Source organism: Fundulus heteroclitus, chromosome 4 (assembly GCF_011125445.2).
Source record: "Fundulus heteroclitus isolate FHET01 chromosome 4, MU-UCD_Fhet_4.1, whole genome shotgun sequence".
Lineage (NCBI taxonomy): Eukaryota > Metazoa > Chordata > Actinopteri > Cyprinodontiformes > Fundulidae > Fundulus > Fundulus heteroclitus.
This window is the reverse complement of record NC_046364.1, coordinates 39879050-39898429: the sequence shown is the minus strand read 5'-3', so window position 1 is coordinate 39898429 and position 19380 is coordinate 39879050. Positions and strand designations below refer to the sequence as shown.

The 19380-nt window shown below is 43.0% G+C and overlaps 1 protein-coding gene across 1 annotated transcript; it reads right to left on the bottom strand.

Annotated features, from left to right (window-relative positions):
- Positions 1 to 510: 510 nt before the first annotated feature.
- dna2 (DNA replication helicase/nuclease 2) lies at positions 511 to 18988 on the bottom strand. Its single transcript, XM_012881008.3, has 25 exons — positions 18713 to 18988; positions 18261 to 18326; positions 16027 to 16786; positions 14847 to 14958; positions 14286 to 14435; positions 12307 to 12490; positions 11986 to 12134; positions 11603 to 11725; positions 10597 to 10843; positions 10402 to 10516; positions 9738 to 9894; positions 9431 to 9622; positions 7844 to 8086; positions 7648 to 7761; positions 7432 to 7541; positions 6362 to 6471; positions 6121 to 6249; positions 5953 to 6045; positions 5661 to 5854; positions 5443 to 5532; positions 4663 to 4876; positions 3796 to 3885; positions 3473 to 3658; positions 3230 to 3376; positions 511 to 1665 (listed from the first exon to the last, which is right to left on the bottom strand). The coding sequence occupies exons 1-25, from the start codon at positions 18740 to 18742 to the stop codon at positions 1612 to 1614; spliced, it is 4059 nt and encodes a 1352-aa protein (XP_012736462.2). The 5' UTR covers positions 18743 to 18988; the 3' UTR covers positions 511 to 1611.
- Between the last annotated feature and the right edge of the window lie 392 nt (positions 18989 to 19380).

Below are 19380 nucleotides of genomic sequence, written 5' to 3'. Positions count from 1 at the left end.
CACATTGCAACTGGAACGATGATTTCACCAGCTCATCAACTTTGAGGCTCAAAAATTGTCTCCTGCATACGAGAGATTCTTTGACACACATGCTGATAGACTCTTTGTGCATTAAGGCCTGCTCAAAACTAACAGATCTAATCATTTCACAAGAACAGAGAAATTTGTTTAATGCATCATGAGAGCAAAACTTCTGTGTGGCAACCATTACCTACTGTGGGATTGGTCAGACATTTTAAGATAGGGTTGTCATTATTCCTCCTTTTAAGCTCCAAGATGACCTTCATGGTGTTCTGTGTTGTTTTTTTCTTCTTCTTCAAAGTATAAAATGTGCAGGTCAGAAGGAACTTTGCTCCGGTTTTTGCCATTTTATGAATAATAACCACATTTTTCAGTTGTTTTTTTCTCTTGTTGAGTATAAACAAGCCTACAAGGGCCTTGATGAAAGCAGTTAAAACTGTAATGTAGGTGTGTTAAGGAGCGCTAAATGCAACACAAACTAAACATCACTTTTAATAAACACAATTTATTCACATATAAAAAAAAAGAAAAAAAAGTTACAAGACAAGAGAATAACATCTGAGATCACCCCACAAGTAAACAGGTGAAAAAGCAGTAATCACAGTCAGGCCTTTTTAGCGATGCAGCTTTATGAATCTGAAACAATAAATAGAAGTTGGAATCAACAGTGAAAGTCACAGATGCTAAACAACTTTTTCTGTACACAGTTTAAAATAAAAATGCACTCCTGGTAACGCTGGAGGTCTGTCGTTTCTGCGCAGTTGATCAAGAGAAAATGTAAACAAATGCAAAAACCTGTCGTTACTGCTGTAAATGCTGAAATCAGAAATGAGTAAACAGGTTAGCGTTAGCTCTCGTTAGCTGTGGATCAGTTACAGTAACCAGGTTTAATAACACAATGCCTTATTGTTGGGGAACTCTTCAAGTAGACGGTACCACAGGTTATAGTTAAAACTCCAGTTACATAAAAAACAACAACAACATTGTACCATTACATGTCTGAGGTGCTGAATGTTTTATTACTCAGGCGGTGAAAATAATCACTAGTCTTTCATTCATGAGAACTTAAAAAAAGTAATCGGAGGTATTTAAAGAATGAGCTTATCTGAGCCATGGCAGAACTAAATGATGTTGCAGCACCAATAATTACAACTAGAGTACCATTAGTGGATTTACAAGAGGCATTTGGTAAAACTAACAGTTTGAAAAGTCACAGTGTAACTATTCACATTTACCTTCTATAGCAGTGAAACGGTTTTAACCCGTCAAGTACCTTGATCCACATTAGAAGCATATTGCTTCAAGTGGATATTAATTAAATTAAAATTGACATATTGGTCTGGATTAAAAGTTTTACATTTAAAGAAACCAATATGAAACACGCGTTTTATGAAATATTTTAGTTTGAGGTAAAAACAAAAATTCACTTTGTTCTGATTTTCTGTTCGCTCGTTAATACAGAGGCTCTGCGCCTCCTGGTGAACATCCAATCATAACGGAGGTAATGTCTTTCACCATTTTGCACACTAGAGCTGATCCAGTCTTCAGCTACATCCCTGAGAGCTGGCCAGGTGTGGCGTCAGGTCTGCCTCAGAGGTGCATGCTGGGTAGGGCCTTGTGAGCTGCTGGTGGGAGCTGGATAATGTGAAGAAAGGGTTCAGGAAAAAAAAACTGAACACACATGACAAAAGAAAAAAAAACTGCAGAGCACCAGTAAAACAAAACAAAAAACATATGTACTTAACATTTTAAGTAAAATATGCAAAAAAAAAAAAAAAAAAGGGATAACATTATGACTATCTAAATGTGTAGGGCTCCCTCTTGTGGCCAAAACAGCCCTGACAGCCTGATGCATGGACTTTACTATGGGACTTTTCCATGGCCCCCCCTTCTAAACCCAGCTCCGCTCTACTCGTCCTGCCCAAACTCCGCTCCACCGTACCGCTTTTCAACAAACCTGGTAACTCGGTGGCTTTAAGCCCCACCTCTGCTTTGCACCGTGCTGCTGTGAAGCAGTGTGACATTAACTCTGAAGAAATATAGGGAGAAACATGGAGCTAAACCAGGGACAGTGTACAGTGATGTTAAAAAGAGAATTGGCATTGGAAATTAAACATAGGAAATTTAAACATTGGAAAGTCAAACATTGACGACGAAGAGTACCAGAAAAACAGAAGGCCCATGAAGGAGCCTTCAATGTTTGACTTTTAAATGTTCGATTACTCAATGTTTAATTTTTTAATGTTTGATTTTACAATTGCCAAATCTCTTTCAATATCAATGCAAGCTGTCACTGATTTAGCTCCATAGAGAAACTGTAGAATAACAATGTGGATCAGGCTCTGACATCTATCCATTTATCTTATCTTCAAAATAAAATGCTCCTGAAACTGCAGGTAAAATCAGAACCGTGATGAATCAGTGAATTTGCAGCGGGGTGCACAGGACAGGCAGAAGAGTTTGCAGCTCCTGCTTTAGCACGTCCCACAGACGCCCACATTAATCGACATCTGGGGCCAATTTAACACCTAAAACTTGCTGTGGTCCTCAAACCACTCCCGAAACATTTTTGCTTTGTGTCCGACTTCGCTATCCTGCTGCAAGAGGCAACGGCCATCAGGGAATAACGCTTCCATGAAAGTATGCTCATTTAGGGTCTGTGCTACATTAGAAAATAAAGTGATGGAAACACTAAAGTAAAAATATCGCTAGGAGGAAGCAGTTACTATTTATAAATCCACATTTTCCTCACTCCTGTCTTTCCTCTGGCTGACTTTTACAAACTCGGACACTGATCTATGTCACGTGTGGACAGAGGAGACTGCAGCCAACAGCCTGAATGTAAATGTGGCATGCAAAGTGTGTATTCATAAAATTTTATAATCTATTAACCTTGAATTCAAACCTGTTCTTTATAGTGTATATAAGTGTAAAAACGTTCATAAATGGCAGAACTGTATTTAAAGTTTTACCAGCACAACATTGCCCCAAAGCGTCAAACAGCAGCTATTATTTTTATATCTTCGGCAAACTAAGCTGCAGCGGCTCATCTATCCATCACAGTACAAACACTGTCCAATTCATTCAAATCCTTAAAATAGCCAATTTTTCCTGCTTCTAATACACTGAAAAGATCATCAGTGTCACGCGATTCGCCCATCAGAGGCCGTAATGTTCAGCGGAGGCAGTGAACCACTATAAAGGATATCATGTTCTCCTGCTGGAGATGGCGGAGCAGTTTCTCCACCGGCGAGTAGCGCCGCAGCGTCGCAGCAGAGCCCACCATCAGCAGCTTGTGCTTAGCTCTGGTGATGGCCACATTCAGGCGCCTCCAGTCTTTCAGCAACTCCCCCAACTGAGAAGATAAACGGGACACGATGAGGACAGGGGTCCCAATCCAAGCATCCCCCCCTTTAAACATCTTACAGGAGAATGGAAGAAGAACACCTACGTTTCCTTCCTCTGCTGTGCTTTTGACAAATGAAAAGACAATCAGACTTTTGTCTCGGCCCTGGTATCTGTCCACCGTGTTGACCTCCACCCCCGTGAACGCAGAGGACTGCAGCAGGGCAGAGACGCTCTTAAGCTGCTGCCTGTAGGGGGCGATGACGCCGATATCACCGGGTTTACACCCAGCCTGGTGGACAGAGGGAACAGACATGGTTTTTGACCAGAAATAGAAACACTGAATTTAAGATTATTTTGTTTGTCTTATGGTTGCATTAGGTTTATTTTTGGCCAAATTAACAAAAAAAAATTTAGAAGCAAACAAACCCTTATGAGGAGAGAAAGAAGGATGTGAATGAGAGCAGCTTCAGTGTGGTTGCTCACTCCTCCCTGTTCCACCGACTCCAAGGCAGGAACCTGCAGGAACCGACACCTTTAGACATAATCCAACATGAACCAGGTCTTCCAAGTATACCTAATAGGGTCTGCACAGTTTCATGCATCATTTTCACTTTTTAAATAAACCCCAACAGAGGGCTGGGCGATATGGATTAAAAAAATAAATCTCCGATTTTATCATACCAAATCCGATTAATCGATTTTTTCCTCCTTTTTGTTTCATAAAAAGAAATTAAAGCAATTTTTTTTTAAAACCTTGCTTTTATGTCAAGCATTTCGTCAGGGAGTTGAACTGAATTCAAATTGCAACTAAAAACAAGCTGTGAAACAGGCTTGTAAAACAAGATGGCAGCCGTGCCATTATAAACAATGAAAATATAACAAAACATTTGCTGCTAGTGGTATTACACATTGAGCTTAGAACAGGCTTCACTGCACTTGTGAACTTCAAACTAAGTTAAAAAAAAAAGTAAATAAGTAAATGAAGTACCTCGTATTATGGTAAAAAAAAAAAGTTTCTACTTAACAATATTTTGACAATACATTTGCCTAAACATATATTCAGCATCACATGCTGTTCTCTTCATGGAAACCCAATGAGTGTATTAGCAAAATAAAATCCAGATTTTCCAAAAATGAAATCTTAAAGAATTCTAAATTCGAATTAATCGATTAAAATCGATTTATCGCCCAGCCCTACCCCAACAGTATCAGAACTTTGTTTGAAATCCTTTTGCCAGAACACATAAAGAAAAAACAGCTGCACTAGAAGCGTTCTCTCTTTATTCTACCAACCGCTGAGCAGTCCAGGAAGCACACTGGGTTGCAGGGCAGCAGCGCGGCCTGCAACCAGGACAAGTCGAGCTGGGGATGAGTCTCCGAGTAGGAAGTGAGCTCCGATTGGACAGAAAGCAGAGAGGGCAGCGCAAGCAGGGCCGACGCCGTCCTCTCCGACCCACACTCCAGTCGGCCGTCGTACATCAGAGAGTTGCTCAGAGACATGATCTGTCTGTATAAAGAGGAGAGGACCAAAACGCTGCTTTATTAGTTACATAAATAAATAAAAGGGTTTCTTCGGAAAAATGCGAAAGCAAGAATGGAAGAGCTGGGGCTTTGAACTGAATTTTGTCCTTCATGTATATCGAGCTCAATTGGTACAGAAAGATGCTACTTTGAATCTTCAAGGACACGTCAAGCGACGTAAACCAATGATTTCCACATTCTTAGATGGGTTTTAAAGCTCTTCAGAGGCAAAGAGAGGAAGCATATTCAATTGTGCAAAGATTACAATTGTATGTCTTACATGTTAATGTGAAATTACAGAAATTTTCACATTTTCTATAAAATCTGAAACCAATACACGCTGTATACCAGATAATGTACGTTTTGAAAGCACAACATGGAGACTTTCTTTCAAGGTTTTCTTTGTAAAGAAATTTTGTAAGCCTTGTTTTTTTGTTTCCTTCGACTTTACAATGCAGTGAAAGTGGATGAGTTTAGCAAAGCAGTGCGATAATCTCAACATATGTAAAACAGCTGCAGCATCCGGTTCTATCTCAGCACGGCGCGTTTCACCTGTTCATCCGATACTGAACGTTGAGCTGCACCACAGCCTCACTATGAAGCTCCAGCCGCTTAAACAGACTTTCATCCATCCCAAGAGACCTTAACGGGACAAAAAAATAATAACGCAGCATTAGCTTCATCGCATTCTTCATGTCCTGGCTGGGTCTATTTACTCCCGGTGGAATCCCCATCAAAGCACACCTCATTAACAATCAAAGATCCTTCACCTTGCTTCCTGGTTCTGCACGATCGGTGGCAGCTGCTGATGGTCTCCGACCAGAACAAACCTCTTGGCGTAGAAGAGTGGGCCCAGACAGATCGGCTGGCTGATCTGTGACGCCTCGTCTACGATGCAGAAGTCAAACCGCCGGCGCGTGAAGATCGGGTGCTTGATGCCCATGCATGTGGTTGCCACTACCAGCTGGAACAACAGGTGAAGAGTTTATGGTTTCAGAGGAAACCAACGATTAAACGACGCAAACCGCGCTGCCGTTAGATCGTCTCGCTGCCGCTCCTCACTTCCTTGCTGTAAAGCTGCTCCAGCTCCACGAGCGCTCGCACGTCCTTCTTCCTGGCGCTCTCCTCTGTGTACGGCAGGATCTCTGGATGAACCTGGAAAAAAGTTCACGTCAGACGTTTACATCACTGCACTTGTGCCGACGTCCCAGCGGCAAAACAGCGGCGCACCTTCTGTCCCTGGCCCAGACGCAGAAAGCCGACCCGGAAGCGTTTGAGCTTCAGCAGGATGTTGTCCACAGCGGAGTGAGTGTAGCTGGTGAGCAGAACGCTGAACCCACAGGCGTGCAGGATGCGGACCTGAGCCGAGAAAGGACGACGGTTAGACGAGGGAGAAGGGGCAGAGCAGCGGCGGCGGGTCACCGCTCCGACAGAGAGCAGAGCTACGGTTCGACTTCGACTGAGGGGTTACCAGAGTGCAGATGGTCGTAGTTTTGCCGGTGCCAGGCATGCCAACTATGAGCGTGTAGTCTTTGGACAGCAAAACCTTCTTCATGGCCTGTTTCTGGGGTTTGTTGAGACCTATAAAACACAGACGCGTTAAATGATCAAACAGCCTGAATGATGACGCATACATAGCAGATTTTACTCATATGTAATAGTATGGGAACTAAAAAAGGTATCATCTACTAGTCCATGATTACAATGTCATTTATATCAATTATAGGACCTGAGACTGAATCCATGAAAAAATAAAGTCCCGCCCACACAGATTGGATTTACGGCAAGAGAAATCAGACAAAGGATATCCCATCTTTAAAGCCCGGTTGCTGTGATTCTGACCTGCACAGTGCCTTGCAGCTTCAGTGGATTTTATCTGGATTTATTGTGACAGACCAACAAAAAAAAAAAAGGTGCATGTACGTTTATTTAATTCCCTTTAATCTGATCTGACCCATTAATAAAAATAAAGTTCAACCAGTTTCCTTCAAGGTTACCCTAATTAGTTAATTCTGTGTGATTAACTAGCTTTTCAACGAAGGCTTCAGAGGTTTGTCAGAAAACGTTGCAGAACAAACGGCACCATGAAGACCAAGGGACCCAGGAGAGAGGACAGGGAGAGATGTGGCAGCCGGTCACATAAAATCCTAACGAAATAGACTGCGAGCCGAGGTTGTAATGTGACAAAATGTGAAAGCGTTCAAGGGGTGTAAAAACTATGCAAGGCACATTATAAATGAGGCTCTCACTGGGACCGGTCGTTAGCAGAGAATCAACTCAGGCTGATCATTTGGTGCCAGGCTGTAGTGGCTGCAAGTGTCCGGCTTATAAGCAGTTGAAATAATTCAACATATTATTTTGTTGTGCATCATTGCTGTTCGTTCTCCCTTTATTATAATAATACCAACAAAATCTGAGTCGTAATGATATCAGGTGCCACCAAACACTTGGATGAGTAGAGCTTAATCAGTTTACACCTCTGCACCATAAGAGCAACCGGAGCGTCACATGCAACAGAAAACAAAAGCTGAGCTTAAGCACCTTTCAGGATGTTGGCCACCGTGTCCTTGGCCTCTCTGGGCAGAACAGAGCTCAGGTTGGTGATAAACTCCGGAGGTCGAAGGTCAACAACCAGCTCCCTCAGACGCTCGCTGCAGAGAGGCAGATTTAAGGTGCAAGCAAAACCAGGAAATAAAAATAAAGCCAAATACTCTGACGGCGTCTGATGCTGGTCTGATCATGTTTCCCTGATCACACCTGTCCTGAGACTTTTCCATCAGCCTGGACAGGTTGCTGAGGTGAGTGCCGAGGCCCACCACTCCCTCGTCGCCATCCAGGCGAAACAACACGCCGCTGAACTTTGACAGGTCCCTGTTAAACCGATAAAAACACGAAGACTCAGTTAAAGAGTTCAGCTGAGCACAGCAGGAGGCCTCCTGAATCCTGAGCCCACCTGTCCAGGGTGCAGCTGACCCACGTCCCGCTGACCTCTCTGAGGTATCCTGTCGCTAAGCCGATAAGACGGCCCTCCTGGTCGCTGACGACGACGCGGTCTCCGCTAGTCAGACCCCAGTGAGCCACATCCTGCCGGGGGGCAGCGGCGCGGCGCAGGAAACGGTGGAGGAAGACGCCGTCAGACTGAGCGGTCACTGAGCCGCTGAGCTGCACGTTCCCCACACAGCTGCCGTTCTTCTCACTGCAAGCAAATATAGGATGGGCTGTTAAGGATGCTCGAATGGAAAGAAAATGTTCGAGAGCAGAGATGAGAGAGAGAGACCGAGCGCGATCAGCGAGAGAGAGCGAGCGCGACGAGCAGACGCGCGTCGCGAGCGAGCGCGCGCGAGCTTCGATCGCGCGCGCGCTGCGCGACTCACTCGTAGAAGAAGTCAGATGAAAGTGATCCACTGCTGATCAGATTTGTTGCATTAAGCTCTGTGGAGGAGGGTTTGTTGCCTCTGACTCCTTAAGAGGCTGTAACCATTATCACAATGTGGGAAACAAACCTTCCTATGCTCAGACCTCTAAATTACTGATTTATTGTTGAAGGCGTTGAAGACTTTGTTTAGACCAAACTATTTAATGAAACTTAAATTGGGATTTTAAAACAGCCTTTCAACATATTTTAAAAACTAAACCCTTTATTAAATGTTCACTTATATACAGAAAGGCTATAATTTATTTATTTATTTTCTTTTACTTTCTTTTTTAGGTATCACATTACACATGTCAGCTTAAATAATAATACATATGATTTAGCAATGGTATCAAGGTGTTACACGATGATTGATTTATGTCTGTTTTTGCTTGTTTTTTTGTGTCTTACAGGTGATGGCGCAGACAGAGGACGTGTTATCATTATGCCTTTCTCTTCTTGTTGAAACATGTACATTCTTTTACTTCTCGTCCGGTAATCTCCTACTTTCCATGGTAGGTCCCTAACAATTTTTGACAATTTCTCCTCAGGGAAACAAATAAAGTATTTTACATGCAAAATCAAGGAAGCATTATGGACGAAAGCTGTTTCTCAAATGTGAAAGCAAAATCTGTCGATGCTCGTTTGGCATTAATGAAATCCAATTATGTATTGGCACAATGCAAACAGACCACAAAAAAAAAAAAAAAAAAACCTTGAAAATACGCCAACATGTTGTGTCCTGTTTAAAGTCTGAACAGTGTTTCTAGCTGAGAGCAAGTATTCATTCCTGCAGGAAGAAAGCGTTTTTTAAAACAGCTATCAAAAAGTACAGCAGATTGCACAGAAAGATTTGAAAATTTTAAAATCTGAATCATTGAAATTGGTTAAATGCCCAAAAAAAAAAAATAGATGCAGGAAGCCTCAGCAGGGGGAGGATCTGAAGAAGGCGAATGCGTTATAGTGTCCACACGAGGCGATGGAGTCTAACACATAAAAGGTTTTAAAATAAAACCTTAAATAAATCATACACCATTTATACGTCAAACAACAAAAAAAAGAAAGAAAAAAGAAATAAAACTGAGTGAAAAAGGATTTCGTGCATGAGGGCCGCGGCTCATAAGCTACCTCTCCTGAACAGACTGCAGCCAAACGCGCCGTCGGCCGTTTCTGGCCTCCATGCTGGACGCCTCCAGGCTGCAGAGCAGCAGCCAGTGAGCGAAGTAGTTCAGGTGCGGCAGACTCAGGTGGTCGGTCTCCTCCTGCAGAAAGGCTCGCACTGCCTCGTCACTCAGATCTGCAGCGGTGGAGTCCACCACCCTGAATCGAAGACGAGATGAGACACAATAGAGGAATGAGAGAAGAAGTGGAAGAATGACTAGTTCCCTTTTTAATCACAGACTTTCATGTTTGCATGAGACGTAGGAAGATGCACCTCTCGTATAGAGCGCAGTTTAGCTTTTGAGGGCAATACTGGCAGGTCTGTCTGTTGCTCAGAATGTCGGGAAGTCTGGTGAGGTGACTCCGGTCGGATCCTCTCTCCACGCAGCGGGTAACGTGATGAACCAGCGTGTTCCTCAGCTTCAGCAGCTCTGCCAAGAACCCAAAGCAGCCCATCGTCACACTGCAGCCTCCTATCCTGACAGAACGCTTGCTCATCAAAAGCACAGTAAATAAACATGTTTTTCTTCTCACTTATAGACAACACACCAACTATCACACATCACACACTTTAACACCGCCCAAAGTTTATCCTGCTTGCTCATCCAGAACACGGCGCTTTGCTAAAGTATTCACACACCCGTTGACCTTGTTTTACTTTTCATCAGATTGCAACAACTGACAGTTTATGAGATATTGATGCAAAGTAACTAACTGTGAAATGGCAATAAAATAAAATGACGCGTGGATCTGAACGATCTTTCCACCACAATTACAAATACATGCATTTCGGGGCAATGCTCTACCAGCTTTACACATCTAGAAACTAAAATATCTGCCAATTTCTTGTAGATTCTTTTTTGTAAAATTGTTCTGTCTGACTGAACGTTGTTTAAAACTGAAGCTGCTTGTTTAAGAGACTCGTGGGCTCGCTGTACCTCGGTGGTCCATGTGGCTGGCGGCTACAGGGTGCATGTTACCGGTCTTCAGGTAGAGCAGAAGGCCGATATCGGGACTGTATCTCTCCATGCTCATCAGAGTATACAAAATCACCTGCAGACACACGCCATCAAAAAACAAATTTTTTTTTTTTACACCACCTGAAGAAAACACAGCCATGAGCCTCCACCGACCTGACTGCGATGCTCGATCGAGTTCGACTCCTTCCCGGTCTTTAGCTCCAGCGGGACGGTCTTTTCCTCGGGGGCTCGGTGGCAGCCGTTTGACGGCTTTTGAATTCGAACCGTCGCCGTCACGTCTATTTTTCCCTTGAGGCCGAATCTGGGGGACCAGACGTTCTCCTCTATGTCCGCCAGCCCGGTTAGCGTGTAAACAGCCGCCGGGGCCTGACGCCTGCTCAGAGCTCTGCTGCTGTTGGGACTGGGATCAAGCAGACGAGACACAATCAGCTAATTAGCACATGTCGGTAATTAGGGCCTTTTAAAGGTGGTTCTTTTTTTTGTCTGTCTTGTTGTGTCTCTGCTCTGTCTTCTGTAACCTCCAGTCGGTCGAGGCAGATGACCGTTCATACTGAGCCTGGTTCTGCTGGAGGTTTTCCTTCCCGTTAATGGGTGGTTTTTCTTTCCACTGTCGCTTCATGCTTGCTCAGTATGAGGGATTGCTGCAAAGCCATGTACAATGCAGACGACTCTCCCTCACTGCAAAAACAGACTAAACTAAACTAAAAATAAGTTAAAATTTTCTTGAAATTAGTGTATTTGTACTTTATTTGAGTAGGTAGATAAGATAATCTGCCAATTGAATAAGATTTATGCACTTAAAATAGAAACAACTCATCTCCATCAACTTATTTCAAGTGCATTATATCTAATTATCTTATTTTAGGGGTAAAATTACTCTTCCCATTGGCAGATAATCTTATTTGCCTGTTCAAATCAAGGACAAATACACTCATTTCAAGAAAATTTTACTTATTTTTAGTTCTGTTTTTGCAGTGCTGTGGCTCTACGCTTCTTCAGGAGTGAATGCTGCTTGTCGGGACTTTGATGCAATCAAGTGAGTTCCTTTATATAGGAATTTTTGACCAATCTGTATAATCTGATTGAATTTGACTTTGTAAAATGCCTTAAGATGACATGTTTCATGAATTGGCGCTATATAAATAAATTTGAAACTTACATTTTAGGGCTGATTGGTTTTGGCGCTGAGGAACAGAGGTATTCATTCGCCCAGTTCTCCAGCGATGGCAGGTATTCTTGCAGTTCCCGCTTCATCTCTTCCTGACTTACGCCTAAAGTATACCTGGAAACGTTGCAGACAAATCCAGCCAGATGGAAAACCCATGAAAACAAATCCGTGACACAATTTATTACGACTAATGTCTGTGGCCACATGGACCATTTGAATAATAACATCAAGACTTGTTATTTTCTCACATGTCAAGAACTTCTCGCCAGATAAAACACTTAGTCTAGCAGGCGCTTATCTCATTCCGATTGTAGTTTTAAGTTTGTTTAAAGCAAACAGCTGCTGGCGTGTTACAGTATAGTCCGAGCACCTACATGTCTCCGAGGTAGCGAGGACTGCGCAGCGCCTCGTCGGCCAGCTGGGACAGTTTCTGCAGAGAGAAGTCTTTGGCTGTAGCTGCTCTCTGGAAGACTTCGTGGACCATGGTGCCGTTCAGCATCTGCTTAGAGCCGCCGTCAAAACTCTGCATGAAGGTAAAGCGAGATGCAATAAGATTTACCGGATATGAGATTGAAACACGGCTACCTGATACATGTGGCCTGATGCACAACCACCGATGTATTGCCTAGAAGCAATTATGATTATATCTAGACCAAATTACTGCAGGAATCGCTTAAAGAGTCCACGACTCTCACCTTGAACATTTCTCCAAGCACCGCTCGCCTCATGCAACGGATGGAGTTGGAGATGCTGGTCCCCGAGACAAGGCTGTCGGGTTGAAGAACCAGGAAGCCCTGCTCCCTGTCAACCAACCAGGTGCCACCATCAGAGCAGCCCTCCAGGTGGACCACATCGCCACGACAAACAGCCGTCAACTCCCTGCAAAGAGCCAAGAAGACGGGACACCTTGAGACGGCTGGACAATGCAGAAATGCAGAGAAAAGAGAGGATGGCAAAGGAACCAAGAGACAAGACATGAATAAAAACTTCAACAAGGTATGGCGACGTCACACTTTCGTAAAAGACTTTCACTGACACACATCTACTTGATGGCTTTTGGATTAAATATAGCTCAATATTTTAACTACTTCATTTCTACAATACTTTCTATTTCCTTTTAGTTTTCCCCGGTACTCCTCATCTACCTGCATTGAACTTATGGAAAGCTCCGCTAAAGTACCTTTGCTCCACCTCAAGAAGGAGTTTTATTTTCATTAATATTATCTTCATTGGCTTATATAGCTAATGATTGTAGTGAAATGGAGCTAAACCAGTGACAGCAGGTAGATGAGGAGTACCAGGAAAAACGGATGGCCCATGAAGGGGCCTTCAATTTAGTTCCCCTGTAGATACCAGATCAGCTTGGGGGGGGTCTGCGCTTCCCGATGACGTCAATAATATGGCAACTCCACTCAAACAAACTACATTACGCCCACGGTCTCCATTTGTTACAAATCAATGTTATTTTGTTACTTTACAGTTATTTTCCAGTAACTTAATCGAGGCATGAAAACTTTTAACATCATTTTCTAATGCTTCTGTGATAGTCTGACAATTTAAAATCGGTAATTTTGCAGGATCAAAGTTATATCTTAAGAGAAATGTCCTTCCTCCAATTAAAAAAAAAAGAAGTTGTGAAGGGAAACTAAACCATAAACTCTTTTCATTTTTAATAAAAGTCTGCAGCCATTTTAATTTTATCACGGCATTCATCACTTTAAAAATCAATAACGTTTATTCCTCCTTTTTCTACTGATATTACTATGTTGTTCTTTCTGATCACATGTTTTTTATTATTCCAGATGAAATTGTGACAATATTCTTCCAGAAATTGAGCCAACTGTCAAATATTTGTTGATTTTTTTGTAAAATGGCTTGAATATTTGTTCTGTCATTTTCAGTGTGGTCCTTGATAATTATTATACCTAAATATTTTACCAATTAAAGTGGGTTGATTATTTTAAATTGCTAAGATTTCACGTTTTTCTATGTTAATCTTTAAACCTGAAGCTTTTCAGAAAAAAGAAACCACTAAATTAACTAAATAAAATTGATTCGTTACAAATGCAGACCGCGGGCTCAATGTAGTTTGTTTGAGTGGCGTTGCCATAATGTGACGTCATCAGGAGGCGCAAGGCCCATGGAGAATTTCTTCGTAAAATTGTCCGTTTACAAACCGCGATCCCGCTCTCGAATAAAACCTACACCCCGCTATAATTACTTTAGTAAGTTGTCCAGACCAATCACAATGTTTTGCCTAATTGTGCAAACGTTAAACCAATTATGTATAGTGACGTCACCAGAAGGCGCAGGGCACAGAGTCGATCTGGTACCTACACCGCCCCCCCGATGCCAAAACAGTAGCGACATCATAGCTGAAGGAAACCTGCAGTGACAACGAAAATATCTTTCATTGAAAAAAAAAAAAAAAGCTACAGCATAAAATTTTATTATCAGAAGTTTTTACTTTGCAACAATGCTTCGTTTTTCAATATGTTTGATTTTACAATGCCAAATCTCCTGTCCACGTCGCTGCAGGATGTCACTGTTTTAGCTCCATATGCTCTAGTAATAAAACGGTTGTTAAAAAAAAGAAAAAAAAAAGTATTTTCTGAGAACTGCAAAGTAAACAATGAGATAAATACAATGAATATGGGCAAGCAGACAGCTTTACCATCCATCTTTGAGCAGGCAGGTCTCAGTTGGATGCAGCGACCTGCAGCACGAGATGGTCATCGTTTTGTGGCCAGGTCTCTCCTGAACATCCAAAACCACATAGCGGTTATTTGGTCCCCCAGACAGGATCACATGGTCAGGCACCTTACTGTAAAAACAATTAGGTCGAGTCTTAGATAAAGTGAAATAATTAACACACACTGCAAAAACTGAACTAAAAATAAGTAAAGTTGTCTTGAAATTTGTGTATTTGTCCTTTATTTGAGCAGGTAAATAAGATTATCTGCCAATGGAATGAGTGTTTTTACCCCTAAAATAAGATAATCGGATACTCTACATTTAAAATATGATGATGGAGATGAGCTGTTCTTATTTTAAGTGTAAAAAATCTTATTCCATTGGCAAATTATCTTATTTACATGCTCAAATAAAGGAAAAATACACTAATTTTAAGAAGGATTTTCTTATTTTTAGCTGTATTTTTGCAGTGCATGCATATTTAGTCACACTTTACAGACACTGCTGGCCGCTACAGAAAAGGACGTCGGGTGTTTCTTACAAAGGCTTTTTGCATTTATCCTCGGGGGCTTCATCCTCGTCCATTTGGTCATTAAACCAGCTCTCCTCGAGGCCCTCCTCGGTGGGACAGGCGGACGCCGGACCCGCCTCACCTGGTCGATGAGGAGCAAAAGCAGCATTAGAAAGCATGCCTAAAACAGCTTAGAGTAACGGAAAAGGAGACAAACAATGTTTATGTCTATATGGCAGTGAGTGGAGGTTTCCTTTGTGTCTACAATGCTGGTTATTTTTTCATTTCAAAGCCTCTTTCCTGGCCGTGCACAGCAAAAACCAATGCTCTTTAAGGCCCTGTTTTTGGGGGAATTTAGTAGAGTTCCAGAAATTACATGTAAATCATCTTTACCACAGTGTAGACTCTTTAGTATTTCCTCGTTAGCGGCTGCTGTCGTGTTAACGCCTGTCAGGCTTTAGTTTTGACTTGGCTTTTGTTTACTATTAGTTTTCAGTTCTTCCTCCTAGTCAGGGTATTAATTATGATTTGACTTTATTTTCTGTTAGTTTTAAGCTCCTCCTCCCCCTTACTCAGCTTTCCCTTCACTCCCTCTGCAGTCAGTCACACCTGTTGGTCATTAATCAGTCAGACTCACTTCACCTGCAAGCCTCCCTACTTAAGCCTTCCTCTGTTTTCACTTTTCTGCCGGTTCGTCATCAGACTACACTTACTTCTCGCCTGTCTGCCTGGTTTGCTCCTGCTAGATGTTTGTTTCCTGCCTCAGTTTTACTTTGTTAGTCTCTGCCAACTGCTGGATTTAACCTGTCCCACCTCTGGACTTCAGGTGGAGCTACTATCCTTTTGTCATTCTGGCCTACAAGAACCCTTTCTGCCGTGCTGGTGGTTCCGCCTGTGTATCTCTGTCTCCACTCAGCTCCAGCCAGAACTCTCTCCCTCTCCGGGCCGTCAGCTCCTGCTCTCATCTACACCCCCGTTCCAGTTCAGTCCCGTCTCTCTGGTTTCATCATCCACCACTCCATCAACCTTTTTAATAAACTCTTAATTTTAGCTCCGTGTGTGTGGTTTTGAGTTCATCGAAGACAAATCGTGACAACTCCACTCTTAAATAATCAGGAATCTGCGGTCGGGCTCGTTCGCCACAGATCACTGCTGCTTGCTGACTCTCGTTAACGCAGTCATATCGGTGGGTAGCAGGATTCATTCGTACCTCTGCCTTGCTCCGTGGGGTTCGCCGTGCTCTCGTCTCCGTGCGTTTCCAGGGTAGCCTTCCTCTCTTGCCGGACCACCTCCGACTCTTGCGCCACTCGTAAACTCGCGTGCTCGCTTTGTTGATGTGAAACAGCAGCAATAGCGCAAGAGTCCTTATCCGGGGAGCTCTGCACATGTCTGCCAGTGTGTGCCTCTGTTATCATAGTAAAACATGAATCCTCCTGGGGCTTGGTGTCTCCTCCCGGTGAGAGGCACAGCTGGTCAGCGGGGAGAGGACCAGTCTGAGGCCTCAGGCTGCTACCTGTGCGATCAACCAAAGCTCTTTGGGGTGAGGTTCTTGCTTTCTTGGCACTGGGGGACTCTTCGTCGGGGCTGAAGAGTCTCTTCAAAGGGCCAGACGACATGTTTGGACTCTTATTCATTTTCTCCTCCTCACTCATTATTTTTCTCACTCTTGTGCCTTTGGAGCTGGGACTACGGCAGATGGGGGACAGCTGGCACGGCTTCGGCTCGGAGTTCTGCCGACCTGCCCCGTCGGAGGGAGAAGAATAGGAAAGTCTGATCTGACTGCTGGGCGTCTCTGGCACTGAGAGGAGAAGGTCCGGGGAGGATGAAAGGAGGTTTTCCAGGTCGCCGAGGATGCTCCTCCTCGGAGGGGTGTTTACTCTGAATCGAACGTTTTCGCCATCTTTTATCTGAGGCTGGGTCTTGCCGGGTAGACCCTCGCCGATGGACACTTTTCTGTGAAATGACAAGGCCTAAAGAAAGCCACAATTAGATGATTAGTCAAATGCAAACAGCCATCTGTGATTTTTTTTTCCAACAAGGAAACCAACTTCTGCATTTGCACACAAACACAGAGGAGAGAGACAGTCGATTTATGCAACAATACGATCCCTTCCACAAGTATTCACAGCCTCTCCAACATCTCAGCCACAGGCTAGAATGATTTTTATACGACAGACCTTCACAAAATGACTGTAGTGGAAAGAAATCTACACATTATAATAATTACACATGAAAGGTTTGGCGTCCAATTATATTCTTTCTGCTTCTTTACTTTAAGCCACAAATGGACTCTGTACCACACGTGAATAGCACACTGTCTATTTCCCCTGCATTGTCTACATTGTCTACATTGTTTTACATCGTTTACATTTCTATTGTTTACATAAATTGCTGCTGCTTCTGGATACCGTAATTAGCACTCTGTCTATTTCCCATGCATTGTTACATTGTTTTTCATTTCAACTGTTTACATAAATCGCTGCTGCATCTTTATCCTGAAAATTAGTGCAATCTACTGTGATTTCTAGAGTGATTTTTCAAGCTGTATGCAAACAAAATTTCTTTCTGTACGCACTTTGTGCATACAAAATGACAAATAAAGTTATCTATCTATCTATCTATCTATCTATCTAATACCACTAAAGCAAATGACTGTCTTTGAACGTCATTACAAAGAGTTCACCTGCATGAAATTTAATGTCTGTTTAGATAAAGCTGTTCAGGGAAGTCCTTAGGGTATAAGAGGACAAACAACATCATGAAGGCCAGAAATCCACCTAAAATCGACAGGCCAGGTAAGAAGAGCGTTAATCAAAGCGTCCAGTGGGTCAGTCTGGAGGAGCTGCAGGTCAACACTCCAAAAACCTATGGGACAAACACGCTCTTATTCTAAGCGTCCAAAACTGAACTATTTGACCAACCGTACACGTAAAAAAAAATAATAATAACACTGAACACCCAACTAACTGCACACAAACTCAATGGTATAACACGGAGGTGGCAGCAACATGCTTTGGGGAGGCAGTGCTTCAGCAAGGACAGGAAAATGGACAACCTTGACAGGGACAAAGGTTCACCGCAAAGCAGGCCAGCGACTATAATTATTAAGCCAGATTAACTAAGGAGTGGATCAGAACAAAGCGTGTTTGTGTGTTAAAATGTCCCGGTCAAAGTCCAGACCTAAATGAAATTCTGTCACCCTTTGGCAAGACTCGAACTTTGAAATTCACAGAGACGGTCTGACTGAGCTTCAGCTATGCGAACAGCCAGAACTTCCATGTATGCAAAGCTAAACTAGTTCACCCAAGTGAGTCAGGTGTGCCTGATGTCTGCCAGCATTAAGTGCACAGACGTCTCCTCCACGGCTATTTTATTTTATTTTATTTTTTTATGCCAAGCAAAAAATAAAAGATCAAGCATTAAGACCATCTAGCCACAACTTACCTTCTGGTTTTTGGAGCAAAAGAACGAGGAGATGTTCTGCTGCCCCCCGACTAACCCAGCAGCAACCTGAGACAAACAACCAGATTTTTTTTTTTTTTTTAAATCAAATCAATTGATCAAAATGTCATCATGTTAATAACAGCTATTAAAAAATAACAATTAACAACGAAAGGCAGCAGACAGTGTAAAGGCTGACCTACTGATCATGGTCTCTGGAGGTAAAAGCCAGTGTAAAAAGAGGAAGTCAAAGGCTGGACTGTAATCATTAACCTCCATATCAGTGAAAACAGACTTTCATTGTTAAAGCCTCATTAACGACTTCCAGTGAAGTCTTACGTGGTTGCTCACAGAAACGACGCGGCAATTTTAAAGAATGCACAAAAAGTAACAGATGTACACCCCCCAAAATAATAAGCTATACCTTAGATATTTTACTAGAAAGGCGGACTCACCTTAGTTCTCTTCATTTTGTTCCTGTTCATGGTGCCTGAGGATAAATAATCGCCTTGTACGGGCGAGGAAGGCCGTTTCTGTCTCCGTGCAGCTGGAGCTTAGATCTTACTGTGAAGTTTCCCTGGGAGGCATCAGCAAACAAACGCCGCCCGCGGTCAGCTCTGACATCCTGCTAAAAACCACCGTAGCACATCAGTGCTGAAAGCCATGGAGTAAACTGTCTCTGCCGGTGTTTGGTTGAGTCCGGGGCGCCAAAATTTTCAGCTTCGCGCAACGGATATGACGTAAGGGCAGCGTGTGGCGGCTCCATTCCCAGCAGCCGGCGCACGGTCCGGTCATGCGTGATGACGCGCGGCGAGGGCGGAGCTAACTCCTGGTTGGGGAGAGCGGCGGCCATGAGCTGGCCTCCTCCCTCTGAAACACAGACCCACTCACCCAACTGAGGCTTTTTGGAAAAGAATAATAGTAATTAATTTACTCTGTAACTTATACATAAAATAGTTTATTATTTATTCATGCATGAAAGGCTCTAACCCACCAAAACAGAGCGTACACACCCAAGTAATTCAGATTAATTGCTGTAAGTGGAAAGGAACAAAGCCTTGGTTTAATTGGCTTTTGAAATATTTAAAAAAATATGTTTTCTTCTGAAAAAAAAAAAAAAAAA

Excerpts from the sequence above, each read along its gene's own strand:
- dna2 (XM_012881008.3), bottom strand. The coding sequence starts at position 18,742 with ATGAACAGGAACAAAATGAAGAGAACTAAG. Across the intron at positions 16,787-18,260 it reads TTTGCTCCAAAAACCAGAAG|GCCTTGTCATTTCACAGAAA; the intron begins GTAAGTTGTGGC and ends GGCTTTCTTTAG. Across the intron at positions 10,844-11,602 it reads AAACCAATCAGCCCTAAAAT|TCCCAACAGCAGCAGAGCTC; the intron begins GTAAGTTTCAAA and ends GCTTGATCCCAG.